Here is a 19,204-nt window from a genome sequence, read left to right as displayed (position 1 = left end):
TCTGCTTTTAGCGCCACATTCATGCAACGTGTATGTTTCTTCATTGAGGTTCAAGGAGAGTGGTCTTAGGGAAAAAAAAACAAGCCACAGATTAATATCACGAGTAATATTTTTAGAATATCTAATTTTCATTAGACGCACAATTGTGACTAATATTTCTGAGTAAGGTTAATTTCTGTACGATAATTCTTTAAAAAAAAGGAGAATTGTCCCCGGCCTCTGCAACAACAGAAAGATGCATTCAACCATATTATTAAAAAAAGTCTCCAACCGGATAAAAAAAAAGTCTCCAACGGGTACGTAGTGCGTTACAAAGTCTCGAAAAGAAATAAAAAAATACACAAGGCCACAACCGGCACAAATAAGACTAGATGCCCATACACATATCCTATTATTGGACCGCCATCCAAACCGGTTGTAGGTATCCTCTACTACCGTCTCGCAACGATTGCACACATAAGCCATATGCTCATTGGCTTCCGCATGGCCGAGTAACGACTACGTATAGATCCAGGAAGTTGCTCCGTAGATGACCTGGAAAAATTTGGTAATGTTCTGTTTGTTAAAAAATGACGTCATTTCGGCAATTTCATATCACCCAATGTAATGTGCATACCGAAGGGGGAATACCCAACCGGGTAGGCCAATAAGACAAAGAGAAGCCAGTAGATCCCTCAAGGACCTAGACTAGGCGAGGTCCTTGAAGAACCCGGCCTGCTATATATGACCCGGCTTGAAGAAGGATCTGGCCTGCTGTAGGACCCGACCTGCTATAGAACCAGGCCTCAAGGACCTGGACCTAGGCGATGTTCCGTCAAGGAGTCCAAATACAGGACGGAGACCCCCAACTTGGAAGACACGAATGACCTAGAGGACTTAGAGTAGGACACCGATTGTGGGTAGAACCGGGAATCTCTTGTAACCCCAGGAACCCGACTATTATATAAAGGGGGTTCCTAGGTCGTCCAAGGGGATAGGCTCCAAGCTCTCGATACATAGGTAGCGAAACATCACCCTTGTAATCGAGATCATCATACACAATAAGCAAAACTAGCAGGAGTAGGTTTTTACCCTCAACAAAGGGGGCCGAACCTGGGTAAACTCGCGTATCTCGTTTCCGATCAACCCCATCCAAGGTTTCACCTTACAACTATGGCCTCACAACTAAGTTCTCCTATGAGGACACTTGTCGTGTTAACCCCATGATACTTGGTGTCCACCGTGGGGCCCGTGCACAAGGGTGTTGTCTTCTTGGTGGAGCCCTTCGGGAGATCGAGAAGCTCGTGATCAGTTGGATGAGAAAGAGCCAGCGCGAAAAGATCTACATTGACAACTCGACTTGGGGTCCCGAGATCGACTCACCGGAGTCAGGATTCCGGGTCCCCTTCAGCAAAATTAACATCTTCGTAGGCTTCATCAGAGGGGTCGCCCCTGGAGGAGCCATAGGAACAGGCCATGGAGAAGTCGGCCCTGGGGGAGCCAGGAGAGCCGGTCCTGGAAAAGCCAGAGGAGCCGGCCCTGGAGGAGCCAGAGGAACTGGCCATGGAGAAGCCGACCCTGGAGGAGCCAGAGGAGCCGGCCCTTGAGGAGCTAGAGGAACCGGCCATGGAGGAGCCAGAGGAACCGGCCATGCAGAAGCTGGCCCAGGAGGAGCCGGTCCTGGAGGAGCCAAAGGAACCGGCCATGGAGAAGCCGGCCGTGGAGGAGCCAGAGGAGGCAGCCCCGGAGGAGCCAGAGGAACCGGCCATGGAGAAGCTGGCCCTAGAGGAGCCATGAGAGCCGGTCCTGGAGGAGCCAGGAGAGCCGGCCATGGAGGAACCATGCCTGGAGGAGCCGACAGCAAAGGTCAGAATTAAGGAGCCCCGCGTACGGCGGAACAATCTCATGGGACAACCCGACTCGCTACAAAGCATGTTTATCCATGGAGCATCGCGCGAGTCAGCCATTAATAGCCGGGTCAGGTGGACTCATCCCCCATCATCTTCATTGCGCCATTTTCCCACTGCGGCCAAGCCAGCTCGGACCGTGCTGTCTTCGCAACCGATTCTCAACTTTTCGCGGGTTTATACTGTATCATCAAACGCCGAGGCATAAAAATAGCTAAGTCATTTTCTTGCTTTCCCAAGTCGCCTTGGGAGAGGGAAAGGAAAGCAAAGGCTAAAATTTAATATAATAGTATTTAATAATAAAAAATTAGAGATACGTTTAAGACGTAGCACCCGTCACCATACACGATATAGGAAGAGACGTGGGACTGTATGCCAGCGTCTCAGATCCAGAAGGGACATAGATGATGGGTGACGGTGCTGAGAAGGAAAGGGTTTGGGGGTGAGAATGAGCCGTTCTGCCGATTTGAAGATACGACTTCATTCCGCATATCTAGCGAATATGCCGTTTCAGATAACGAGTGGGTTCTGCTTCGTCAAGTTAGGTGGGCCAAACACAAGAAAGGACTTTTGATGCGAAATGAGGCCATTACGATTTCACATGATTACCCGAACCAAGCGCACGTGAACTGAGCATAGCACAGACAGTTTGGTTCTTTGTCATGAAACGGGTTCAAATTCTAGACTTGATATAGCTGGTCATTCAGTGGGAGGAGATATTTACGTCGACTATGAGACACATGTGGTGACTTGGCCAACATCAAAATGTTGTGGCGGCTTAATATTTGTACGGTGCTCATAACGATAAGGTGTGCGTGGGTGCTTTGATTGTGTGTGTATTGTATTGTGTTAAACTAAAAAAGAAAACTGATCTGGCCCGTTGAGTTGACGGCCGAAGGACTGAGCTCGGGTTCGGTCCCAGTGTGGGGTGGGAAGCTCGGCTTAGCCGCACCGGCTCCGGCCCAAACCGACCGGTCATTCCAAACCCTCGCATCCAAGCCGCCTCCACCCCTCCGCGGATCTCCCATCCATGGCCGCCGCCGCCCCGGCCCGCAGGCTGCTCCTGCGCCTGCGCCTCCCACTCCCCCTCTGCAACCCGCCGCCGGCCCCCGTCCCGCTCCTCCCCCACCTGCTGACGCCGCACCTCCACCCGCAGCCACCGCCGCCGGCGCCTCCGCTCCCGGACCCGAAGCTCCGTGACCTCCTCTTCGCCTTCCACCCTGCAGTGCACACATACCCGTCCCTCGTCGACGTCCCGAGAGGAGGACCGGGCGGCCGCGACGCGCGGGAGGACGGAGGGGAGGCCAAGGAGCCGGAGGTGTGGGCGGACAGCGTCAAGAAGAAGCGCAAGCGCAAGATGAACAAGCACAAGCTCCGCAAGCTCCGGAAGCGCCTCCGCCGCCAGACCTGAGCTCATGGATCCCGGTGAACACCGACGCCGCGCCCCTTGGCTTGTTAGCTTCTGCATTTTGAATTTCATTATTCGATTCGATGATCCAAAAAGTGGGAGAGGGGGAGTGATGTGAAGTGAGATCCATATGATCTCTGTTTGTGGCACACTTCACATGTTTAGATGATCTTGACACGGCTCCGCTTCTGCGAGATAACAGATTGATGCGTATCCGGTGTACTCTTTATTAATAGATGGAGATGCTGTGCCATTCCCTGTATTGAGGTCTTTAGTCTAGATGGCTGCATTTTTCATACATACTTGATGACTGCTCTGGTAGTATGTGTGTGTGACCTTGTTTTTAATATTGTTATGTGGTGCTAGAGGAGATATGCAGATACATAGATGCTGTCATTGATAGTTCCAGGCTGAAACCAGATCAAATGTCTTCCTCCCTAGTCAAAAGATGCACTTCTACTCATGGACCTTTCCGGCTATGCGAAATAGTCTTTGCGCCCCAGGGAAGTGCAACACGTGTAGAAGTCGCTGTATGTTACAGTAAATAGCAACACAAAGTGGTGCACACACGCACGCACGGACAAACTATTCACACTTTCTTCATGTATACCTTGTCCAATTGCCCACTTTGATCAATACTATTACCCACTGAACCATGGAAAACAAATGGAGTCATACTCTGCCCTATCGGTGGGCTAGAGTTTCCATATCTATAGCCAGCGGTGTCAGCCAGGATTTTAACAGCACAATGTTTGCACCAGTGGGGTTTCTGATCTCATGCCAATCACTTGGATCAAGGTCATGCCATTTTGACAGTACAAAATTGCTTGTACCCATGGGTTACTTGCGTATCAAACTTCTGATATGTCAACCATAAACCTTATTTGTAGATATACATAGGCACCGAAATATTTAGTGTCCATTGTAGAATCATGCGTTCCCAGTAGGCCCCAAGGGATTTAGTTGCCTGCATACCATAATGTCGTATGAGTAGTTTGATCTGAGCATGTAGGACCTGTACTGTTTCGCAAACTAATGGATACTTTTCTTTTACTTGAGTAGGTTTGAGGATTGTGATTGCAAGGAGGTTCTCCGGTGCCGCTGCCACACCGGTTTCAAGCTGATGGTTTCTTCCAGTTATTTTGGTTTGGTTATAGGAGTAGCAGTTCTGGTACCAACAAAGCAATTGCTGCGGCTGGGCACATACCTGCAAACACTGTAATGACAAGGAGCCAGGAACGGGCTGTTTCATGTCTGGATTTCTGGCAAATAAAGCTTCAAATGCCGGTCTAACTAATTTTTACTGTTCTTTCCCCAGATCGATGCTATAACCTCAGTATACTCGTGCCAGAAGAACTTTGTCTTAAATAGTTCATGAGTTGCCCTGAATTTGTGTATGCCACATTCCCAATTTTGCTTCATTGGCTGGTTCACGAATAGTTACCAGCGGTCAACCCCTTTTGCAAACCATACCTGGCTTTCAAATTTGGCATTTCAGATAGCATGGCCTGAAGTTTATTTGTCTCTCATTTGCATGGTGACAGTGGAATGTTAAGATGTGACTTATATTTCTGGGGTGGTTTCCATGAAAGTGCATACTCCATGCCAACAGCACATGGCAGGATCGTGTGAACTTAAACAACAAGATGTTCTAATATGCTCGCGCATTCTGGTTTTTGTAATGGCATTGCAACTCCTTCCTTAAAGATCACAAGATGTTAATACCCACATGAGAATTCAGCTGTGATTTCCTTGCTGGTTTGTGGATGAGCTCTCAGCTCAGTGGTCAGAATGCGGTGCCGCCTCCTAGCCGGCACGGGTTCAAACCTCGGTTCTAACACGGGTCTCACATTTCATTCTTAACTAAAAAAAAAAATCAGGTTACAGGTCTAGTTTATTTGGTTCCTCAAAAAAAAAAAAAAAACTTGCCGAATTTTGCTCAGCAGGTGACATTGCTCAATGGTTTTGACAATATTTGAGCACATTACAAATCAATATCACATCACAAATCATTGTCCATGAAAGATTACAAAGAAATGAAGGATTCAAGGAGCTGCTCCGGGTGAGAATGACATTTACATCGACCCCAAACTCGCCAAAACAGAGCATCTAAATTGATAAGCTGGTTTTGCTGTTTATTCACCTAAGGTCCAATAAATAGAGTTACATCATTGCGTGTCGAACGCATCTATTAGTTGCTGAATAACACCATCTATCACCAGATGGGCCCAAAGTCACTGCTCATATTTCTTGGCTGAAGTATTGTAGATGCCTCTCTAAGACGAGGCATTATGGACGCTGGCGTAGGAATGCGTCGAATATTCGACAGAGCAGTTCGATAAATCCTCAGAAGTATCGAATTGGACCATCCAGGCTGCCAGAGGCAAACTGCAGATATCAAAATAACCACACGGTAAGACAAAACCTACTGAGAACGAATACCTCCGAAACAAGGTTCCAGCAAATTGAGGCATGAACTGCATTACCTGCTGTACAATGGGATTTGTTGATGTCGTGAATTCCTCCGTCATCCCTTCCCAAACTATCTTTCCCTCATGGAGAAACAACAACCTGAACATGAAAAAACATGGTCCTCAGCCTAACAATTAACAAACAGAAAGTTCCAAAGCAGAGGAACCAAACAATTCCTGCCAGTACCTATCGACAGCTCTTCTTATTGTGCTATGCTGATGAGTGACAACCGCATACGATGCTATCTTTCCCGGCTTACCCATAGCATCTTTTCCTGTCACGTGCATGGAACGTATAAGGTCTTCAACGACAGTGGATGCTATAGGGTCAAGCCCAGCTGTAGGTTCATCGTATAAAAGAGCCTGCCAGAAGGAAGAAAATTGACTATAAGTTCACAAAGACAATTAGAAAGCAAGCTAAGCTGTCCGATCTCCTGGTATTTCAGAAATGCTTCCGGTGATTCGGTAATAATAACAAGTGAAATGATGAGATTAGCTTACAACTGATAAGGGCATACCTCTGGCTCTATTGTTTCTTTTGTGTCGTCATTTATTATTGAACGAGCAAGGGCTACACGCTTTTTCATGCCTCCGGATAATTCAGATGGCATTCGCTCCTCGACACCCTGCACACATTACATGATAATCTGCATTACAATCAAGTACTAGCAGGAAACTAATGCTCTTCTGGTCCTATCAAAGCTAATAACAATAATCTAGAATACTTCAACTATGTTTTCTCTGAAATAGACAGAAAACAGAGATATCACATACAAATATTAAGCAACATTCCATGGAAATATGTTTCCAACTGCAATGGCTGTCACTCGAGTAAAAGGTTAAGTTAAGTAAGATAAAAGCTTAACTTACTTTTAAGCCTACTGCAGCCAATGTTTCCGTCACTAGTTCACCTATTCGCTCCTCAGACAACTTGGAGTTTTCATATCTAAAAGCAAAGACCAGAGGAAATAGAAATCAGATCAATCTTGAAAACTAAGTACGCAGATCAATCTTGAAAACTAAGTACGCTCAAGGAAACTGGAAAGGAAGTTCCTTACAAAAGAAATCCAACGTTTTCACGAACATTGAGAGAATCAAACAATGCTGCACTTTGAAATACCTGCATAAGGAATTTCACACAAATTTTTCATGAAAATATAGATGAGAAGATAATCATGCCGTTCCATTCCACAAATGCATGGATACAATTAGGAAGTATACCAAGCCAATCCGGAGACCTGATATATCCTCATCACTAACTAAGCCCTGTCTTTTCTTTCCGCAGATGAACACCTCGCCCTGCTCATATGTTGCAAAACAGCCATGAATAATGAATGACAATCAGTATCACATCAAAAGTGTACCTCCCCAAAACCATACTGGTAAGAGAGATAAATTGAGAAAATGGGACAACCTTATCAGGGGCTAGAAGGCCCGCCATAACCTTCAAAATAGTTGATTTGCCAGTTCCCGAAGGACCGATTATTCCAACAGCTTCACCATGTCTAATCTACATAATAATGTAAGTATCATTTTGGATCATAAGTGAAATTGCAGAGTAAATGCTAACGCAGCCCAAGAAGTCTTATAATAAAACTTAAAACCCATACTAATTAAGATGCACGTGACTGCTTTGTGGATAGTACGAGCAACGTAAGAGAACTAGTGACTAGACCGCCCAAGGTAACAGAAATGCAACATGACTCACAGTTCTATATGTATCCACAACATTCTTCTACCACTTACAATATGAAGCCTGCATTGCATCATAAGATGGATTTCAAAAACATTTAAGGGCATCTCAAATGTGTAATTTGCCATCCAACATAGTACCGTAGGGCTCCGGCACCCTGGCCCGCTCAAATCCCCCTCCCTCCACTTTTCTTCCACTCCGCCCCTGCTCCCCCCTGCTTTGCATCTGAACCCCCCTCGTCCGCCGCCCACGCATCCTCGGACGTCCTCAGCGCCCACCCATGCGCCTGCCCGCCTTGGACTACGCCACCGTCCACCCAGGATCCTTCGACAGCCAGGTACCCTCCGCCACCTTGCCGACGCAATCCATGGCGAACACCACGCTTAGCAGGTGTTCGGTCAAACGCCCTTGAGCTTTTTTTTTCTTGAACCTTTTGTTGTTTCATAGAGTAATTTGATGGAGGGGTACTCCATGATCGAGGGTGAATTGTTGTGCGATGCCTGGTTGGTCGTATGTGCGGACTTTGTAGGCATGAGGCAAAGGGGTTAGACCTCTTGGCAGCAGGTGCATGCTTCGTTTCATGAGGAAAAGAACTTTGAGCCCTGTGACATGCACGTCATCCATGAACGCAATGTGAAGTCGCTATCGCATCGATGGTACACCATCTGCAACTTCGTCATGAAGTTTTGCGGTGTGGTTCACCGAGTGGAGACAATGTGGCCACTGGGCTCGTCAACCATCGAGATCGTAAGTTTTGCTTCTTGTTGCTCTTCATGTTGGTTAATTCATTCATTTACTGAATGTTGCTCTATATGTTATATAGTGCTGCCATGTACTACAGGACCGAGGGCAGGCCATTCACACACATACATTGTTGGATGAAGCTCAAGGGGCAGTATGTGTGGGACGACCTATGTCGATTCTAACTCGAGTATCATTGAATTCAAAAATCTTGTTAAACATCCAATTATCTCAACAACAACAACAACAACAACAAAGCCTTTAGTCCCAAATAAGTTGGGGTAGGCTAGAGGTGAAACCCATGAGATATCACGACCAACTCATGGCTCTTGCACATGGATAGCAAAGCTTCCACGCACCCCTGTCCATAGCTAGTTCTTTGGTGATACTCCAATCCTTCAGATCTCTCTTAACGGACTCCTCCCATGTCAAATACGGTCTACCCCGACCTCTCTTGACATTCTCCACACGCTTTAGCCGTCCGCTATGCACTGGAGCTTCTGGAAGCCTGCGCTGAATATGCCCAAACCATCTCAGACGATGTTGGACAAGCTTCTCTTCAATTGGTGCTACCCCAACTCTATCTCGTATATCATCATTCCGGACTCTATCCTTTCGTGTGTGGCCACACATCCATCTCAACATACGCATCTCCGCCACACCTAACTGTTGAACAGGCCACCTTTTAGTTGGCCAACACTCGGCGCCATACAACATTGCGGGTCGAACCGCCGTCCTGTAGAACTTGCCTTTTAGCTTTTGTGACACTCTGTTGTCACAGAGAATGCCAGAAGCTTGGCGCCACTTCATCCATCCGGTTTTGATTCGATGGTTTACATCTTCATCAATACCCCCATCCTCCTGCAGCATTGACCCCAAATATCGAAAGGTGTCCTTCTGAGGCACCACCTGCCCATCAAGGCTAACCTCCTCCTCACACTTAGTAGTACTGAAACCGCACATCATGTACTCGGTTTTAGTTCTACTAAGCCTAAATCCTTTCGATTCTAAGGTTTGTCTCCATAACTCTAACTTCCTATTTACCCCCGTCCAACTATCGTCAACTAGCACCACATCATCCGCAAAGAGCATACACCATGGGTTATCTCCTTGTATATCCCTTGTGACCTCATCCATCACCAAGGCAAAAAGATAAGGGCTCAAAGCTGACCCCTGATGCAGTCCTATCTTAATCGGGAAGTCATCAGTGTCGACATCACTTGTTCGAACACTTGTCACAACATTATCGTACATGTCCTTGATGAGGGTAATGTACTTTGCTGGGACTTTGTGTTTCTCCAAGGCCCACCACATGACATTCCATGGTATCCTATCATAGGCCTTCTCCAAGTCAATGAACACCATATGCAAGTCCTTTTGCTCCCTGTATCTCTCCATAAGTTGTCGTACCAAGAAAATGGCTTCCATCGTCGACCTCCCAGGCATGAAACCAAACTAATTTTTTATCACGCTTGTCATTCTTCTTAAGCGGTGCTCAATGACTCTCTCCCATAGCTTCATTGTATGGCTCATCAGCTTGATTCCACGGTAATTAGTACAACTCTGAGCATCCCCCTTGTTCTTGAAGATTGGTACTAATATACTCCGTCTCCATTCTTCTGGCATCTTGTTTGCCCGAAAAATGAGGTTGAAAAGCTTGGTTAGCCATACTATCGCTATGTCCCCGAGGCCTTTCCACACCTCAATGAGGATACAATCATGGCCCGTCGCCTTGCCTCCTTTCATTCTTTTTAAAGCCTCCTTGATCTCAGACTCCTGGATTCGCCGCACAAAACGTATGCTAGTCTCATCAAAGGAGTCGTCTAGTTCAATGGTAGATCTCTCATTCTCCCCATTGAACAGCTTGCCGAAGTACTCCCGCCATCTATGCTTAATCTCCTCGTCCTTCACCAAGAGTTGGTTTGCTTCATCCTTGATGCATTTGACTTGGCCAATATCCCTCGTCTTCCTCTCTCGGATCTTGGCCATCTTATAGATGTCCCTTTCGCCTTCCTTCGTGCCTAAATGTTGGTAGAGGTCCTCATACGCCCGACCCCTTGCTTCACTGACAGCTCGCTTTGCAGCCTTCTTCGCCATCTTGTACTTCTCTATGTTGTCTGCACTCCTATCCAGGTATAGGCGTCTGAAACAATCTTTCTTCTCTTTAATCACCTTATAGGTGTCCTTCTCATCATCGTTCCACCACCAGGTAAACATCCAATTATATCAGATGTAATATTTCCATTTGAACTATTGTCGTATTAGGGATATTCGCATGTTATCCATGGATGAATTATGCTATTTTCTATAATTATTTTGAGTGTTGCGGATTTTATTAGAAAAGAAAAACAAGGGCGGCATTTAGGGGACAAGATTGGGTGGCCGGGTCCCGCATCAGTGTCCGCAAACTGGTCCGGACCAGTCCGTGGACAAATACAATGTCCGTTTTAGGGGAAGGCGTTGGAGATGCCTAAGCACCCTATAATGAATAGTTGGTTCGAAATAATGCCCAATGGGCACTGAACCAAAACAATTAGTAAGCAGTCGAAAAACGTACAGGCTCCTACAAGGACTCACCTTGAAGCTGACGCCTTGCAGTACATGCTTGTCCCCAAAGGACTTGTGCACATCCCTGCATTCTATAAGAACACCGTGCTCATCGCCAATCTGTCTGCTCAAATCCCAGTTCTTAGACAAGTTCGAACCCTGCAGAGCGATGAAAACAAAACGCCATTCATCACTGCAGACTCCAAGGTGGCATGGCAACAATTCAACCAAGCTACATCAGGATCCCAGCGTCCTTGCAGGACCGTACCTCACGCAGGTTCCCTGCATTGCCCAAACCGGGGCTCCTCGTGGCCGACACGACGACGCCAGCGCCCGCGCGGCACGTCCTCGATGACAGCACGCCTAACCTGCCTAAGCAAGAACATGTGCAAGATATTACTACCATTGCTCATCTGGCAAAAACTAATCCAATTCAATGGAAGGCATAACCGCAGGCTATGGCGCACGATTAACTTTTTTTGTGTGAACCTTGACGCGCAATTAACCTAATCACATTACAAATAGCTTCCCCCTTTTCAGGTGTCGGTGCACAGTTAACCTGATCAATTGTCAATACTACATTCAGCGAGGCAAGCAAGGCATCCATCCATCCGAGAGCCAGCGAGCCGACAATCCGCCCCGACGAGCCGGCGAATCGGCAGTCCCCCAAGAACGCAATTCAACCATCCACATCAAAAGAGAAGGAGACTTCCAAGAACTGCAAGACGCAAAGAGGAAGAGGAAAGATCCAGCCATCCAGGCCGTGGAATTACCTGAACGGGAGGGCGGCGCGGAGGCAGGGGGCGTCGGCGGGGCGCGGGAGGAGGCCGCATCCTACGTGGACGCCCGCGCACCGGAGCGCGGCGGCGGGGGCGGCGGACGGCGGCGACGCCATGGTGGCGCTCGGCGGCGGGTGGAGGAGGAAAAGGGAGGTGGGTGGAAAATCCTCCTCCTCTCTGGGGGGTGTGGTGTGACGCGACCAAGGCCCACATCCCGCGTCCGTCAGCATTAAGCGCGATCACAACCGTCCGTTGGCGATCCGACGGCTGGGATTCTCCTCCACGCGCGCCCGAAGGATCCCAAATTACCAAGCTGCCCGGGCCGCGAAATCTGCGATGGCGACGGCGGCGGCGACGCTGCGGTGGCGGGTGATGGCGGCGTCGGCGGCGCTGCGGCTGGCGCTGGTGGCGTACGGGGAGTGGCAGGACGCGCACCTCGAGGTGCGCTACACGGACGTGGACTACCTCGTCTTCTCCGACGCGGCGGCCGCCGTCGCCGCCGGGGGCTCCCCGTTCGCGCGCGCCACCTACCGCTACTCCCCGCTCCTCGCCTTCCTCCTCCTCCCCAACTCGCTCCTCCACCCCGCCTGGGGCAAGCTCCTCTTCTCCGCCGCAGGTAGCCCCGCCCGCGCCCCCGCCCCGCCGCCGCTCGCCCGCACGGTACATACAGTCTCCGTCGAGTTCTCGCGGTGTTGATGCTTCTGCGGTGCAGATTTGCTCGTCGGGGTGTTCATCGACGATATTCTGGAGCTGCGGGGGGTCCCGGCGAGGACCCGGATCTGGTGCGTGGTGGCCTGGCTGTTCAACCCCTTCACCTTCACCATCGGCACCAGAGGGAACTGCGAGCCCGTCGTCTGCGCCGCCATGCTCTGGATCCTCATCTGCTTGATGAAGGGTGTAAGCTCTGAATCCTTTTTTTTATGTGTGTTCAGTGATAGCTGCTATCTTTGTGAACTAGCTCTGAATATTTTGCAGCTATGTTGATCTGCTGACTCTTACATGTCAAAACTAGGAATATTTCTCTTCGAATTGGAATAGGGATATAATTAGTCTGAAAGTTGCAATGATGTGATGAACATTTAGTTTATGCTTAGTCTTCCATTCAGTCTTTTCTTAAGTTTTGTTCACCGATCAATTGTATGTCTGTTGGATGATCAATCTCACTATTTAGCTTATTTTTGTGAAGTAGTGGAATTTAATCTTTTATGTAAGGGGCATTTAACTTATTGGACCCATGGATTTACCAAAACGAATTGGCAGACTGCATTTTACAAAGTTGGGTGTTGCTTGTGCAATGAAATACATGATGGTAACCCCTCCGAAGAAGGAAGGTGTACCCATAATCCAAGAAAATCGTACTAGATTTCTCACTTTTGCAAAACCACATAATACCAAATAATTTGCTTCTTATACATAGTTCTAGTCTCCTCTGTACCTATAATCCAAGAAAGTCATTAGTACTTGGTGCTCAACAGCTAAAGTACCTTTGCTTCAGAATTCAGGTTTTCTTTGGATTAATGTCTTAATGGTGTCATCACAATGTCTTTTGTCCTGTTTCTTCATTTGCTTGACTCGATGCGTTTAGACAGACATTCAGCTTCATAATCTAGTTTGTGAAGTGAACATTGTCAGGCAAATGGTTCACTTGCTTGCAACTTCCCAAATAACTTGCAGATCACTTACTCTGTTGCTTACTTGCATCATAAGTATGGACAGTTTACTAGTATTTGCAGTCACATGTAGTAAGATTAAAAACGTAGAATTATTGTTTATAAGTAATTTGCATGGCTATCTTACAGTTTGATTATCTACTGCAGGTAGAGTACTGCAAGCAGCATTCTGGTATGGGCTGATTGTGCACTTCAGAATATACCCAATTATATATGCAATCCCCTTTGTTATAGTCCTTGGCAAGAATTATGCCGGTCCTGCTGGTAGACCTGTCCTTACACAGTGGATTTCGAAACAACAGTTACAAAGCAATAAAGGTAGGGAAAATGTGGAAGAACCGACATCACTCTTGGCGAATCTATGGAATTTTCTCAGTAGCCTCATAACAAGAGATACTATCCTGTTTGGGTTGTTCTCTGGATCTATGTTCTTTGCTTGGACCGGCATCTTCTTCTATCTCTATGGGTGGGAGTTCCTAAATGAAGCACTACTTTACCATCTCACACGAACTGATCCAAGGCACAACTTCTCGATTTACTTCTATCACATATATCTGCACCATCAGCAAGGGTTCTCAAGCATACAGAGGCTGGCTTCGTTCCTGCCGCAGCTGATCGTGCAGTTGGCGCTCATTGTACGCTTTTCCAGGGATCTTCCGTTCTGCATGTTTCTCCAAACAGTAGCATTTGTCGCCTTCAACAAGGTAGGATAAATCAGATACCTCCTATTTGTGTGAAAGTACTACAGTAGTAGTACGCTGAAATACTAACAACTGCTACTCTGTCGACGAGCAGGTGATGACAGCGCAGTACTTTGTGTGGTTCTTCTGCCTGCTGCCCCTCATCCTCCCCTGGACCGGCATGAAGCTGAGGTGGAAGGGCCTGGCCTGCGCGCTGGTGTGGATGGGGTCCCAGCTGCACTGGCTGATGTGGGCCTACCTGCTGGAGTTCAAGGGTCGGAACGTCTTCGTGCAGCTCTGGGCGGCAGGCATCGTGTTCCTGGCCGCCAACACCTTCGTCATGATCATGGTGATTAGGCACCACAGGCACACCCCGCTCTTCTCGGTGCCGGTGGGTCCCGGGACCAAGATCGCCGCCAAGAAGGATTAGCCACGTGGCTACGTAGTTTCCTCTCTCTTTGCCAACTGATGGTTGTACGGTTTTCCGATAAAGAGATGATTGTAACTGTTGCCTTGCCTTAGCATGGATCTTGCCTGGGTTGCAGCATGCTGTAGCTTTGCTTCTAGGATACAAACGGCAAGCGTACAATAGTACAGTAATTCTCTTTAGGTGTTCATCAATAGGAGTTTTCTGTTCACCGGAATTTTGAGATATGACTGGTCAACTGTAATGGGATTTATATGTACTGGAATTTTTGTAATTGCTTCGGCATAGAAAACGTTGTAGTACCTTTGTGTTTTTTTTTTGGCTGGGAATTGATAGTCTTGAATTATTACTACTTGCTTGTATGCTTTTGGTGAATTATGTACTGGTAATTAAATCAGGAATTGGTGTTCCAAACCACGTGACACATGCGGTAAGCAATACAAACGATTAAAAAAAAAAAGGAATTGGTGTTCCAAGATCCAAAGCAATACTGGTTGAAGTGTGGTAACCCTCTCGGTATGAATACGAGTCTGTTTGATAGGACTAGCGTAGAGTAACTATACATAGGTTCTTCTAAGAGACCACAACAAGATGACCGCGTGGCCTAATGGATAAGGCGCTCGCCTCCGGAGCGGGAGATTCTGGGTTCGAGTCCCAGCGTGGTCGGCTTTTTGTAGTTTTTTACATTTTCTTTTTATATTGCATGAACGTTGTAACTATAAATTCCGGTGAACCCAGTTGTACTATAAACGTTGTGTTCATCAAAGGTACTACAACGTGTTTATATTGCATGAACAACAAACTCGGTCCAGACGGGACAAAATACCAAAACGCACAACCATCATGTCGGCCTTTTGTATTTACATTTTTGGCGGAGCGTGGTCGGCTTTTTGTAGTTTTTTACATTTTCTGCGCAAATGTTCCAGTTTTTCTTTTTAGGAAACCACGTGTTTATATTGCATGAACAACAAACTCGGTCCAGACGGGACAAAATACCAAAACGCACAACCATCATGTCGGCCTTTTGTATTTACATTTTTGGCGGCAAAATGTTCCAGTTTTTTTTAGGAAACCACATGTTTGTCGTATGAACAACAAACTCGGTTCAGACGGGGCAATTTCCAACGTACAACCATCATGTCATGACAAAGACACACCTCACAAGGAAGAAATTGAGGTAATAGCACCCCAAGTCCACAAACTTGCACCGAATATGATGTTTTAGTCCAAAACTTGCAAACTATTACTAAGGACTCCTACAACTTGACACCCTATGTGATGTTTTGGTCCACGGCCACTCACAGCGTGACAAGTGGCAGTTCAGAGGGTGGACCGGTCAGCTCTGGCAATTTTGCACAAAGGCCCCTGCCGTCTACTCGATTCAACCCGCACTGCACCCACCTGAATTAAATGCCACAGGAGTTGCACCAGATCCGTTCGACCTCTCCCGCTGTCCTGTTGGGGAGAGACAGTGTGCTGGCGATTTGGTGATGACGCTCGTCATCGCGCTGTCGTCGCCGGAGTTCGCCGGCGGGATGGAGCCACCTCCTTCCGCTCATCTCATCCGGTCGCTCGGCGTCATCCCACCGGACTATGGTGAGCTCCTGTCCCCTCTTCCGCCTCCTTCCGTGTTCCGCCCGTGCTCTGTTTCATCGTCGCCGTTCGTCGTCCGCATCAGCCCCACGTCGGTGTGTCTCACGGTGGTGTGCTTGTTGAATGCTGTTGGGTTTGTCTGACGGCAGTAAAGTTATGGTTTTGGCCTAGTGGGTTTTGGCCGAGTAGATTAGGTTAGGGTTTAGGGTGGCAAAGTCTTGGGTTTGGCCTGACAATTGGGTCTTCTTTTCCGTTCATATGTTAGCTTGTTAGACTGGAGTTGTGGATCAGTCCTCCATTCATGTGCATCGAAAGCAAATCTGACAATACTTGATTGTGTTCGTTGCCACCAAATTTAGTTGTTCATGTTTCAGGTGTTAATGCTTACTATTGCAATGTTCATGGTCATGTTTCAGGTGTTAGTGATGCCACCAGTTGGTTGTGTTCAATGGCACCAACTTCAGTTAGCTCAAGTATTGATTTTAGGACATTTGACAGAATTTTTTCAGTTAACTGTAGTTATCTGAATGTTGTCAGTTAACTGTAGTTATCTGAATTTTGTGAGTGCACTGTAGTTATTCACAATGTTTTCAGTTCACTGTAGTTAACTGAACTTCTCAGTTAACTGAACATCTGAGTTAACTGAACATCTGAGTTAACTGAACTTCTCAGCTAACTTAATTTTGCTGTTAAGTGTATACATCATTGTGCATTGCTTACAAATTACACCTATTTGATGCAGTGTGTGATTCAGCAAATGGACAAAGGGTGGACACTTCTTTCTTTACACTTGAACTTGAGCATGGTGGAATTTTCTGTGGCCCAATTAGTAATTTGGAGTACTGGAACCCTTCAGTGGAAGTTCTTGATTATGTTGATGCTACCACATTCTCATATTCTTTCATTGAAGAGCACCTAACTTGGTTGGGATATCCAGTGGGTGAGCACATACTTTACTGGTGCTTGCCTGACAAATCAATTGCAGATGGTTTGGTCAGAATTAAATCTGATGATGATGTGCAACACATCATCAGAGCTAGTGTTGAGCATAAAGTGCTGGCTATTATGGTTGACCATGCAGATTTCATCAGCAATTTCAGGGCTGAATCCATATGCACATTGCCATCTATTATGGTTGAAGCATCTTTCCAGCACAGTGTCATTTCTGTCAATGAAGAAGATCCAATGTCAGAAATTGCTGCAACTGCAACAGAACCTGAAAGTTTGGTGATAGAAGATGTAGAGCACAATTTGCTTACTGAAGATGGAGTAGCAGTAATTGAAGATATAGTTGTTTCTGAATCAAATTTCAGTGACAGTGATTATGACATAGATGAGGGGGATGATGATCTTTATGATGACAACATTGACTTTGATGTTGATGAACAAGCTGAAGAAGAAAAGGATGATGTGGAGGTAGATGACTATTTGCTTGATGATCAAGATCTTAATCTGCCCATTGAGGAAGCAGAGCAGTTGAGGTACAAGTTTACTGCCTTCAATTCAAAGGTGGACATGGTTGCCCCTGCCTTCAAAGTTGGGATGGTCTTCGCTGATGTGAAGGAGCTTAGACTTGCTATTACTGCATATTCTGTTAAGAACAGAGTTCAGATCAAGAAGTTAAAGAATGACAAAACTAGAATAGAGGCTGTTTGTGAAAGAGATTGCCCATGGTGGCTAAAAGCTGGCAAGGACAACAGGACAGGAGGATTTGTAATCAAGGCTTACTATGGAGAGCACTGTTGTCAGAAGAAATGGAAGATAAGGCAGATGGCAGCTAAGTTTCTGTGCCAGTATTTCATAGATGAGTTCAGGGATGACCAGAAAATGTCACTTGGTACATTTGCAAGAAAAATCACCAAGGCATTCAATGTGACCCCTAACAGATGGAAGCTAGCAAGGGCTAGAACGGCAGCCCTGAAAGAGATCCATGGTGATGAAGAACATCAGTTCAGTAGGCTATGGGACTATGGCCATGAATTAAGGACTACAAACCCTGGCTCTACATTTCTGTTATCAACTGAGCTGAAGAAAGACCCAAAATTTCCAATGGGCAGGAAGTGTCTGAAGGCACTGTACTGGTCTTATGATGCATGTAAAAGAGGGTGGTTAAAGGGGTGCAGGCCTATCATTTTCATTGATGGATGTCACATGAAAACAAGGTTCAAAGGAGTTTTGCTTAGTGCTGTTGGAATTGATCCAAATGACTGCATTTTCCCCATTGCAATGGGTTGGGTTGAAGTAGAATGCACAGGATCCTGGGAATGGTTTCTGACAACTTTGAGAGATGATCTAAACATCACTAACACTGCTCCTTTCACAATTATGAGTGACAAGCAAAAGGGATTGATAAATGCTGTGCAGAAAGTGTGGCCAGATGCAGAGCATAGGTTTTGTGTGAGGCATATCTATCAGAATTTCAATGAGAAGCACAAGGGAGAGTTGCTGAAGCAAGACCTGTGGGCCATTGCAAGATCACCAAACAAAGTGAATTGGAGGCAGAACTGTGAGAAAATGGATACAGATTGTTCAGCTGCATTTCATTGGACTGAAAGCTGCATTTCATTGGACTGAAAGACTTGATCCAAAGACTTGGTGTAAAGCATTTTTCAGTGAATTTCCCAAATGTGACATTCTATTGAACAATAATTCTGAAGTGTTCAACAGCTATATCCTTGAAGGCAGAGAGATGGCAGTGTTGTCAATGCTTGAATATATATTCTACAAAATCATGCAAAGGCTTGTGAGCAAACAAAGAGAGGCAATAGAAAAGTGGGCAGGGCAGAGAATATGCCCAAAGATCAAGAAGAATTTAGACAAGAACACTGAATTTGCTGCAAATTGTCATGTTTCATAAGCTGGCTGATACGTCTCCAACGTATCTATAATTTTTGATTGCTCCATGCTATATTATCTTCTGTTTTGGACATTATTGGGCTTTATTATACACTTTTATATTATTTTTGGGAATAACCTATTAACCAGAGGTCCAGCCCAGAATTGCTGTTTTTTGCCTAAGAGTTTCGCAGAAAAAGAATATCAAACGGAGTCCAAACGGAATGAAACCTTCGGGAACGTGATTTTCGGAACGAACATGATCCAGAGGACTTGGACCCTACGTCAAGAAAGCTACCAGGAATCCACGAGGTAGGGGGGCGCGCCCTCCACCCTCGTGGGCCCCATGTTGCTCCACTGACGTACTCCTTCCTCCTATATATACCTACGTACCCCCAAACTACCAGATACGGAGCCAAAAACCTAATTCCACCGCCGCAACCTTCTGTACCCACGAGATCCCATCTTGGGGCC

General features: G+C 46.5%; 3 protein-coding genes and 1 non-coding gene across 4 annotated transcripts; 3 read left to right on the top strand and 1 right to left on the bottom strand.

The window, feature by feature from the left end:
- Positions 1-2,840: 2,840 nt before the first annotated feature.
- Positions 2,841-4,748, top strand: LOC123122665 (leiomodin-2). Its single transcript, XM_044542968.1, has 2 exons — positions 2,841-3,311; positions 4,357-4,748. Exon 1 carries the CDS (start codon positions 2,917-2,919, stop codon positions 3,295-3,297), a length of 381 nt encoding a protein of 126 aa, XP_044398903.1. The 5' UTR covers positions 2,841-2,916; the 3' UTR covers positions 3,298-3,311; positions 4,357-4,748.
- Positions 4,749-5,268: 520 nt separating this feature from the next.
- On the bottom strand, positions 5,269-11,731 carry LOC123122664 (protein TRIGALACTOSYLDIACYLGLYCEROL 3, chloroplastic). The gene is made up of 11 exons (XM_044542967.1): positions 11,520-11,731; positions 11,015-11,114; positions 10,777-10,905; positions 7,180-7,275; positions 6,987-7,064; positions 6,824-6,885; positions 6,636-6,711; positions 6,284-6,391; positions 5,953-6,128; positions 5,781-5,865; positions 5,269-5,682 (listed from the first exon to the last, which is right to left on the bottom strand). The coding sequence occupies exons 1-11, from the start codon at positions 11,639-11,641 to the stop codon at positions 5,641-5,643; spliced, it is 1,074 nt and encodes a 357-aa protein (XP_044398902.1). The 5' UTR covers positions 11,642-11,731; the 3' UTR covers positions 5,269-5,640.
- A 30-nt stretch (positions 11,732-11,761) lies between these two features.
- On the top strand, positions 11,762-14,616 carry LOC123122663 (GPI mannosyltransferase 1). Its single transcript, XM_044542966.1, has 4 exons — positions 11,762-12,141; positions 12,238-12,420; positions 13,343-13,899; positions 13,991-14,616. The coding sequence occupies exons 1-4, from the start codon at positions 11,862-11,864 to the stop codon at positions 14,303-14,305; spliced, it is 1,335 nt and encodes a 444-aa protein (XP_044398901.1). The 5' UTR covers positions 11,762-11,861; the 3' UTR covers positions 14,306-14,616.
- A 279-nt stretch (positions 14,617-14,895) lies between these two features.
- On the top strand, positions 14,896-14,968 carry TRNAR-CCG (transfer RNA arginine (anticodon CCG)). Its single transcript has one exon. It is a non-coding gene; the product is annotated as a tRNA-Arg (tRNA).
- Positions 14,969-19,204: the final 4,236 nt, after the last annotated feature.

This window comes from Triticum aestivum, chromosome 5D (genome assembly GCF_018294505.1).
Source record: "Triticum aestivum cultivar Chinese Spring chromosome 5D, IWGSC CS RefSeq v2.1, whole genome shotgun sequence".
In the NCBI taxonomy this organism is placed as follows: Eukaryota; Viridiplantae; Streptophyta; class Magnoliopsida; order Poales; family Poaceae; genus Triticum; species Triticum aestivum.
Note: the sequence above shows the minus strand (reverse complement) of the source record. Positions and strands in the feature narration are given on the sequence as shown.